Consider the following 10,773-nt stretch of genomic DNA (forward strand, 5'->3'; position numbering starts at 1 on the left):
CATACTTAAACTATCTAGATCAACAATGAGGACTTGGGACAGAAGGAGCAGTGCAGAAATGCTGCTAAAACTGAGAAGAAACTACAATTGCTGGTAAACATGAGTAACCAAAAATAAAAATCAATTTTGACCATCAATTTTCAGTAGAAATAAAAATAAATTCTACCAAGACTGTTCAGAGGAGACTGTTCTAACCACAAGGTATATGACATTCCAGCTGTTTTGATGCTATTTCACTTCATAAAAATGCATTAAAAAATCAATGAACCACAAGGAGACTCTAAGAAGGATTTTTATAACATCAAAGTTTAGCCACTCAATTGAGAAATGGAAGCTCTTGATTGCACCTCATGCTTCAAAAATGCTTAAACAGCTTCAAATGAACACCTTGCTGCAAAACATCAGGTCAGGGGAGGTGAGGATGTCCACCTCCCAGAAGGAAACTCATTTCCAGTGGTTGGATATTGGTTTCCTAAGAGATCTGAGGCAGGGGTTCTTGAGCTAGAGCCAGCAGCCTGTTAGCTGCAGAAAATCTTAGGTGAGCTGGGAACCTGGAACTTTGGACAAAGGGAAAGGACACCTCTAGGTCTTTCTTTTTCTTGTCAGTTCAGTCTCTGGAGTAAGGAATTTCTTGGTGTCTCCAAGCTTTCTTAGAGCTTTCTTGGGTATGTGTGCTTATATGTAGGGTGTGTTCAGAACTACTTATTCTTGTATACATACACAGAAATCCTATGCATTTGTGAACAAAATTACATAGAGAGAGGAGGCGTATGTGTATATATCAGTTTATAGTGAATTTATATGGGTCACTAATAACTGAGTCCAGTGCCTGTGACAACCTGTGCTTTCAGATCTGAGCAAATTATTTCAGGTACCTTTAGGGAAATGGGGATTACAGCACCTCAGATTTAATCACAAAGATCAACTGCCTGTGATGCAAGTGCAAAGGAATGCTAGTTTTCTGGAACAGCTACTGGACTACTGGATACCTACAAGAGAGAATTTCACAGGTATTCACAGTTAAAGTAAACAGGTACCCACCCATTCAGGTGTATGAAGATTTTGCTGGTCCGGCACAGTTCCATAAGTGGGCATAATCACCTGGTTCAGTTCCAAGACTAAAATTAAACATAAAAAATGAAAATATGTTAGCATTTTTTTGTGGTATGGTTTTTTATGGGTTTATAGTTTTAATTTTTTTTTATTAATGCTTTGTAGAGAAGCCAGTCTACTGCACTTATTTAGTGTTTCAGAAATGGAACAATTGTGTGTCACACTTCAGTTACAATCAGCAGGTGACAAGGAAGTGAAACACCAGGATGACTAGGCAATGCTAGGAGAACATTTTGGCAGTGATGCATCCCTACAGTGATGCAAACAGCATCCCTTTGCTAGCATTTTACTAGTTATTTAGTGTTTCAGAAACTCCAGGGACATTGTAGCAGAAGTTTACTTTTAAATGAATAAAGGTACCAGCAGTGGCTCCAGCTGTGCCAATAACCCTAGCTCATGCTGGCTGTACCTGTCAGGCAAGAACAAATAACAGTAGCAAAGAATTCTTCACAAGGCTTGGAATGGGTGCTATACAGGTGTGATGCTGTAACATTCTGTAACACACTGTAACTCAGTGACACGCAACCTAAAAACACACCTACAACTTCAGTGGGTATTGATGCCTCAGCTGCTCCTCACCTGTTCCATCAATACCTGTTAAAAACGAACAACCTGGAAACTGAATTGGTTTCCTGAAAATACAACACGAACTAAAAATGGCTTTGTCAAATATGCTACTGCATGAAGCCTTTATCAAGCACACTGGGAATACTGGCTACCAAATCAAGCCCCGGATAACACAAAAATTCATCCTAATAAAGCTACTGGAAATAAGGTACAGAAGCTCTACAATTGCTGCAAGGTATTTGCAAGGTTTTGTTTCTTCCCAACTATTTTTGTTTCTTAAGGAGAAGTCAGATAACATCCTGAGGCTGAAGATAACATCAAGTAGCTGAAGGGAGTAGGCTGCTTCCTGCCTATGCGTGGCAGGCAGATGGATCCCATCTGTTATTTTTAGATCCTTAAATCTGAGACATATCTTAGTTAAGTCTGTCCTGCACTGAGGAAGGGCCATGGATAATACAGGTACTTAAATGCCAGTGTTGTCTGGAAAGGACAGCCTCAACCTACAAAAAAATACTATAATACTAAAAGAAGATCTCCAAACTCTAAAATAATTAGCCTCTAGTACTTTTAGAATAGCTCAGCACTCATAGATACAAAGCCAGGAAAAACACAACTGATATGCCTGGTTATGTTTTGGTTTAGTTTAGCTTTTTTTTGTTTGATTTTGGTTTTTTTTGGCTTAAAACCTTCATTGCTAAATGGCTACATTTTCAAGACATTTTAAGAGGCTTTTCTTTTTCACTGATGATGCTCATTTATACCAGCTGAAGATATGTCAAAACTTAGAAAAATAGCACAACAAGATTACAAATCAACAGAACTCTCTCATGGCCTCCAAGCAAAAAATTCTTTTTTAAATACCCTTTCATGGAGTTTGGTAGGGACTTAGTTCCAGGTGGTGTTGTCAGTTTCCAGATCTCTGCTCTGGTGACAGTAAATGCTCCAGGGAGAAGACAAAAGCAAGTCAATGAATCTTTTCTGAAATATTAGAGACATAACTCAAAGGTCTGCCCAGTTGAATAACCAAGGTCTGTGAGCTCTCAACAACATTAAAATGTTCAGAAACATTCCCTGAATTAAAAAAAAAAAGATGGAAAATGTGGACTAGTGCAGCATTCAAACATCACATGGTGAGACAGTAACATTCAGACTCAGAAAACACAAGCACCTCTCAGCAGCTACTGAAAAATTGCTGAACATGTGCATCATTAGGGTTCAATGGATTCAGCTTAGACTGGGGTGAGAAGGGAAATATATATTCTCAATGTCAGTGTAATGGACATCTCCCAACATTTCCTTCATTCTTTATTCTCTGTGTGGACACAAAGATATCCAGACAAAGTATTTCTGAAAACCCACAGAAGAAGGAATGCTTTTGCCCACATGTAATGGAGGGAAGTAGAAATATAAGCATATTGTTTTGAAATATAAACAGTTGCTCTGAAACTGTGTGTGCCATTACACAAAACATGCAGGTGTGGACACAGACATGAAGAATCCCAGCCACTGAACTGCAGAATCTGGAGTTAAAGTTGCCTTTTTGCTAAGTAACCACACCCCCATCACTGGTCCTGTCTAGAAAACCCTTCAGACAGAACTGAAGCTGGAAACATGGCATTCACAGGAAGAATTCCAATTCTCCCAAATCCTGATGGATCTGGGGCTGGTCAGAAATATCCTTGTGAAATTTGTGAGTACAGTTTGCCTCTGCATCAGGGTCTCTGTCCAGAATACCTTCCTCCTGCTATGCTGAATGTCATGGAAACTTTAGAATTGGGTCTATATTTAACATCTTAACACATTTGTCCTTGAAATAATGCTCAAGAGAGTCCCTGGGTCATTGTCCCTAAGGAAGAACTTAAGTAAAAGGGGCCTGCCACTCTCACCTCTCATGAGATAATAGCCAAGAACTTCTCTCAAGTTAATTACAGCTTAACGTTCATGTGAATCCAAAATTACAAAGCCTTGACACTACTTGAATGGGTACTTAGATAAGATTTGTTTTGACAGTGGTTTGCAAGGGCAGCTGTGCCAATTTGTGCAGTTTTTATCTGGAAGAGACCATTCTAGCCTCTCAGAAATACAAAAACAATACTGCAAAACTCAGCTTTGCCAGAAAAAGGTGCACCCACTCAAAGTGCTTTTTATACTCCCAAAATCACTTAATTTATTTCTCCTACCTCCCCTCCAGCATTACAGTAAAGTCAATTTTAAGTATGGAAGGAAAAAAACCCTACAGCATAAAAGTTTGGTGCTAGACACTAAGAAAAACTTCCTAACAGCAAGAACAGTAGAAGAGAGTGCCTGGGAAGGCAGGTGAGGTCATGTGAGGTCTTTAACACCAGAGATTATTTAGTACAGATGAATTAAATATGCTGGAACTATTTTGGCCATGTTGAATCTGGCATCACCTTTACAAGGTTGTCCTAGAGGAGCTTTCGAGGTCCTTCCCCAAATCCAGCTTCCTCTAAGTCTGGTCCTAGTGTTTTCGTAGTTATGTCTAAGGGCCGCTGTGCCGAGATTTTATGTTAAAATAATAGTTCTTCTTACTCATTTCTTCTTCAGAAATGTTATCACTCCTGTTAATATTTGAGTTACAGTACATCAAGGCTAGATGTTTGTGTTCTATCACCCAGCCAATTAAAGCAAAGGAGGTTCAAGGGAACAAGGAAATCTACTGGCTTTGTGCCAGCATACTCTGATTTTAATTGACAGACACATCAAATTCTGTCTCCAAGCAATCCAACAACATATGCTTTTGTCAGAACACTTAACCTTATTTCTTTCTATTGTAGTCACAGTTCTGAGTGTCTGCTCAATGATACCAGTTGGTCTTTGATCTAGTCCTCTCAAAAGATGTTGTTGTAAAAATTCTAAGTACTGAAAATGCGCAAACTACTTTACAAGAACATCTTGGTGGTATTTGAGCTGCCAATATGTCAGTGGTATTTCCAGCTGCCTGGAGATTGTTCTTCAGTGCAGGACACTGAAGTGAGCTGTCAACACCTCACACCTTCCCTCAAATATGCCTGTGCAGCAGTACTAAGTAGTCCACGTTAATCCCACACTACTTTTTTATAACCTATGTGTATCCCATTCTTTTGGCCAGGCCATGGGAGATGAATCCTGCTGTTTATTCTACCAGTGATTTTTAAAATTAATTTTCTCTACAGCTTTGCTTTTTCACAGGTGAGCCAGAATTTCTGACTGGATTGAATAAAGACACAAAAAATTCCTTGATAGCCAACACAAAATTTCCAGTTCTTTCATTAGTTAATTGTTATTGACAGTGGATAGTCTTGTAAGATCAGTGATTTCTCATTGCATAATTCAAATTTAAAGGTTTTAATGAACATTTCTACTAGCAATCTCTACCTATTGCTATAGGTGAGAGGCTATGGCCTACTGATAATCATGGAAGCTGATCTTCCTTTGTAAGAACTATAAAGAAGAATTAAATATAAAGAAACAAACCTTTCCTTGGGGTCTGAATAGCAAAATAATAGAAGCTGTCCAAAGCACATGCAATAGGGATGAAAGGATTTTTTGCATCTGTAAATTTAAGAGGATTGAGAACGAAAAAAAAGCAATATCCAGAATTGAAAAAAGATGCTGTCCAAAAAAAATTAATGACAAGAAAACCACAAAAATGTTGGATAAGCTGATGTTTGAAAAGACCACTGGGCTTGGCTTTGTAACAAGGGCATTGTCAAACATGCCTGAAGATGCCAATCTTTTTGTGACAAAGAAATTCTGTGTATTTGTTATCACTGATTTCCTCTCAAATGAAAACAGTCAGAGGTGAAAAAGAGCTGCAGCACTCTTTTGGCTTGTAAATAACCTGCCTTAACCCAAATTAGTAGGCACCAAATTATTCTGAGAAGTCAAGAAGATTTTACAACACTAAACTCATAGTACCTGGTGTCTAACAAGCCTGTGAGACATTGTAAAGGACAAGACCTCAGCCCTGGCACTGAACATGGTACCTCATGAGCAACCAAGCATGCAAAGCCAGGAAGTGACACCTGGAATTCCCCAGGCTTTGCTGCTTTGCTTTGGAGATCACATCACCTCTCACTTCCCACAGAGTTTTGCGAGACTGCTGACAGTCTCTCACAGAATTTTTAAACAAAGTCCCAAATCCTCTTCTTACAGGGAGAAAAATAAGTTAAGAGAATACTGTGCTCTCCTAAGTACAAACCCGATGTGCTCAAGAACATCTTCTCAGCCCCTCAGTGGGACTTGTCTGCAGCATGGAGTTCCTGCTCCCCAGAGTGAGAAGTTTACAGTGTGGTTGTAGAAAATGAGATCTTGCAAAGCCAGACCACAGTGCTGGGGCACAGCAACTGGTCTGCAGTACCTGGCTGCATGCACAGAGCAGCAGGTGGGAATGCAGCAGGGTAGGAATGGGCAGCAGGTGTTTGCTGAAGGAGAACTGAGTAGATGATATTTCAAACCCTCATTCAAGCTTCCTCACAGCCCTGTCCTCACACAGCCATGCCTGAGGCAACAACATTCACTGTGAACATTATGTACACAATTAGACACGCTCAGGCCTCAAATAGATTGCAAAGAAAATCAGTATAATAACAAAATACATCACTGACTGGAAAATATCAGGAAATATTTACATGCAATTTTTATCTGAATTGACACATTTCCTGATACATTTGACAGCACTGTCACTACATTAGAAAAGGGAAAAAAAGGTGATTAGTGAAGTCTATGTGTTCTAATGAAAATCAAATGAAAAGATCACATGTTTGCCACAGTGAGGCTCAAATAACTGGATGGAGTCAGATTGCTCCCATCTGCTGGGATAAACAAGCAGATCCAAAGACCGTGGTCTCTGCCCAGATGCTGATTTTTCCTGACTAGTGGTTCTCTGAGCTATGATATTTCCTCCATGCACATATGAGAGCAGACATTATAAAAGTATCAATGGTTTCCCCCCATCCCACAAAATACTATTGGCTTGCATTTAGTAGCATTCATTCTGCTAAGTTCTGTGATTAGAATGTGTTTAAATTAGTTTCATTTCATAGCTGAAATGAAGATAGTTGAAGAATGATTTGATAATTTCTTAGAAAGAAATTATTCAACAACAAATTGAAAATCATGCTACTAAACCCCACATTCTTCACTTTCAGAAAAATCATGTATTTGAAGAGAAATTGAATTATTTTTATATCAAACTATGCTTTATAACTTATCATTTAGAGTTAATAAGAGATCTACACAGCTGCCTTCCATGTGAAAGTCTTGTTCACTTAGGGTCACCTGCAGCCTTTCAGCACATGAGAAACATGGTGACAATTAGTAATGTTAAAATGTAGTAATGCCAAAATGACTTTCCAGCTGTCAATAAATTACATACTTTGTGCACTCATATAGAGCAGATCTGCAGGTATCATCAACCCAAAAACCTAATCTATGCCACATAATAAGGAAAACATTGATTTCAGAAGCCTGAGGAAACCTAATAATGAAGCTATAGATGCTGCTGGAGCACAAAGGAAGTGAAATGGCTCTCTTGGAAGATGATTCTTTCTTGTTTGAAAGACTATTCTTTCCATTAAGTTTTCTTTCACAGCTGTGCAAACAAAGGATGGGAACATGTGGAATGACTTTAAAAAATAAACGCTCTTTCATGGCTAACCCTAAACAGGAAAACATTCAGTTGCCTGTGTAATAGAGGGCATTGCAAGCCTGAGTTGCTGTAGCTCACCAAAAATAATAAAGTAAATAGCAGGCAGTTATAAAACCAAGAAATTTCACTTTGTGGAAATGATTCTGCCTATAGCTGTGCCTAAATATTTAAGAGACACTGAATTGAAATGCTTAGGGGGCTCAGTAATTGTAAAACAGTTCTTATGTGTTCAGAACTCAAAGAGGGCCAATTGCCCAAAACCTGTGGCAAAAATCCTAAAACATTTCAGTGAGACCTGGACTAGCCCCAACCTCAGTTTCAGAAACAAAACACTGGGCTAATGATGTTTTAGTTACAATTCTGTGATTTCAGAGTAATCTGCTGAAAAGCCAATGTTGGCTCCTGTTTCTCACTGCTGCAGGGCACGCCAGAACCAACCTGGCTTCATCCAGTACCCACGTCCAACTCCAGCTGACTGTAAATCACTGCAGAAATTCAGCTGCTAATTACAGTGTTCCACATGGTTTTTCTCAAGCTAAACAGTTTACCCACGTTCAGTTGAAATGGCTGTCAAAAAGAATTATTTTAGCTCTCATCTGTCAATAGGCAATTTAAAGATAAACAGCCTTTGGTTTTAGAATGTATTAGCACGTCTACCTGCTATAATTTTAAACAATATTTGATATGCTTTTCAGTTGTAAACTGTTTGTATGCATGGCAAACACATGGCTTGCTTTGTCAAAGTATAAAGTAATGGAATACAGTGATTAAGTCAGTAGGCATCAGATTGATAGACTTTTCAGGCATTAATCTCAAGTTGGACTATGGGCTTGAATAATTTTCTCTTCTCCACATATACCTCTTTATAACTGAGTAAGTAACTTAAGTATATTAATATGATGCAACAAACAAGCCTTCTTAAATTTTTCAGTTAAGGGCTGCTTTGGTTTAATTATATATGGACTCAGATAGAAAACTACTGTAATGTTGATGCCAAATGAGCCTGTTTCATGATTGATTCTGTCATGCTCCTACAAACTGAGGCATACTTACATGCAAATGTATTTCATTTCTTTCATTTTTAACAATGATGAAAACATTATAATTCCTACTGTCAAAAATTTAAGTTCTTAGTTGCTAGAGCTGAGGAAAAGAATGACCTCAGTCACATTAAGAACATAAGGCATAAGGGATCAGCTGGGTTACTGAATTCAGCACCAGCCTACAGACAACTTTGACTTTTAGCTCTGTTAGAAAGTTCTGAGAGAAAAATATCTTTACTTGGAATAATCTGTTTTAGCCTGAAAAAAGGATCAAGAAGAACTGGCTGCATTTTTCTTCCTGTTGCAGTAAATAAAATCCAGGTTGCAAAGGGTGAGATAGACAAATTTTAAGAACTCAAAGGGCATTAGGACAGACTTGCAGAACACAGTAGGCATTTAAAGTTACAGATAAATTCTTGCTGATGTATTCTAAAATGCCCAAGCAGACTGAGAGTTTTTAAGCCAAATTGTATCAACCATAGCATATGGCCCTTAGTGACCAGAATGAATCAATTAATTTCATTAATTGATACATCAATTTCATTACTATAACGAAATGAAATGACTAATGTTTCTCTTGCTTAATAAATTATTTTAAATGCAAAATGTTTCATAAATGAGCTTTTAAAAAAGTATACAGCATCTTTAAGTCAACTAATAAACATGTTTTTCTCTATGGTATATTAACTCTACTTACCAACAAGATGCATCTATATACAAGTTTAGAGTAAATAGGAATTATCTAGTAGATTAGAAAGAAATTATTCAACAACAAATGGAAAATCAAAGAAAGTGTGCATTGAGCTATATACTTGCTGAAATTAATGTGTGTCTATGGAATTAAAGAAGAGACGTAGGCCCCTAAAGCAGGACTTGGGAATAAACAAAACATTCAATTCCAGATATGCAAACTGAAATAATGATTTTGCAACTGCTGGCTAACAGGAATATCCTGCCTTACTGTCAGGCACTGTGGGTAATTCCCTGGGGGTTGCCAGGAAATTGCAATACCCAGACTGGGTACAGCCCCTGTGGTGCCCTCAGAAATGTCATTACATGGTAGAACACAAGGGGTTTACTGCCTTAGCTACTTTACCAATAAACAAGAAAAACTTCTTTTTCTAAGAGAGCCTTTAAAATAAAAATTCAGGTTGCTCCATATTACAACCCATGAATTAAATCAGTAACTGCAATCATTCCTCTTTGGTTAATATGGCTCTAATGGGAGAAACTGGCTTTCAGGGTTCTTCTGAAAAAGAAAATTATAGAGATGTGGCAAGCAATAAGACTCCAAACTCAAACTCACGAACACTGAAATAGTTCTGGTTCAAGACACTTTGTCATTGCAGATCCTCATTCTAAAGACACAAAGGAAAGGACTGGATCCTGGTTTATCTGTTTCAGAATTTTTTGTGACTACAAAAAAGGTAAAAGGTACAGTGTACTACCACTTGATCTAGCCCAGGAGATGTAAGCAGATTTTAAGGCAAAGGAAATAATTTTTCAGTATAAATCCCAAACCTTTTTCTTCAGGACCCTACCTTCTTTTATATACAAGATGGGGCTGCAATGATGATGACTCCAGGTTTGGCTAAGTAAAACTTGTCTGTCTACAACTTCGAGTAACTTTTGTAAAAGATAGATAGTATATAGGGCTGTTGGAAGATTGAAAGAAGAAAGCTTTCCTCTTTGTCAAAGAATTTGCATACAGCCTCAGAGAAGGGGCCTGCGTGCCCGCTTCAGGATGTGATACACGTGGTGCTGAGCAAGCTGCTCAAACAAGGTTTGGCCCAGCTTTTCTCAGCAGAGTTTTCCAGCCAACTGCCCAGGGTGCTACTGCCAGGGAGCTCAGCACTTCTACAGCACAGCTGGGTGCTTCTCACTGAGAAAGACCATTTACAACAGCATGTAGTGACAAGGGCGAATGTCTTCCAACTGAAAGAGAGTATGCTTAGATCGTATTCTAGAAAAAATCCTCTGCTGTGAAGGTGGTGAGGCACTGGAATAGGTTCCACACAACCAGCGGATGTCCCATCCCTGGTTGTGTCTGAGACCAAGATGGATGGAGCTCTGAGCGACCTGGTCCAGTGGAAGATATCCCTGCCCATGGCAGAGGGGTTGGAATAAGATGTCCTGTAAGGTTCCTTCTAACCCAAACTGTTCTATGATGGTTCTATGATGAAGCGTGGTATGGTATTTATAATAGCAAAATTGGAAAATGCTCTTGTTTCTGAAAAATGTGTCCCAAAGATTTTGTCATTGGTGAGCATTTTTTAGACAACTTTTTAAGAAAAGCAGGGAGTTTATAAACTATATCACAGAATGGGATTAAGATCTGACTGTACAAAAGTGGTTAAAAATTAATTATTTTCTTGTTGCTCTGCAGAAGATGCATTCCTG

At 38.5% G+C, this 10,773-nt stretch overlaps 1 protein-coding gene across 1 annotated transcript in view; it reads right to left on the reverse strand.

Annotated features, from left to right (window-relative positions):
* Window positions 1-10,773, reverse strand: part of ANO6 (anoctamin 6) — a 115,112-nt gene that overhangs the window by 43,091 nt on the left and 61,248 nt on the right. The window contains exons 3-4 of the mRNA XM_005419302.2: window positions 1,693-1,745; window positions 1,042-1,118 (exon numbers count right to left, since the gene is read on the reverse strand). Of these exons, the coding sequence (XP_005419359.1) occupies window positions 1,042-1,118; window positions 1,693-1,745 (130 nt within the window). The remainder of the gene's footprint in view (window positions 1-1,041; window positions 1,119-1,692; window positions 1,746-10,773) is intronic.

This window comes from Geospiza fortis, unplaced genomic scaffold (assembly GCF_000277835.1).
Source record: "Geospiza fortis unplaced genomic scaffold, GeoFor_1.0 scaffold166, whole genome shotgun sequence".
Taxonomy (NCBI): domain Eukaryota; kingdom Metazoa; phylum Chordata; class Aves; order Passeriformes; family Thraupidae; genus Geospiza; species Geospiza fortis.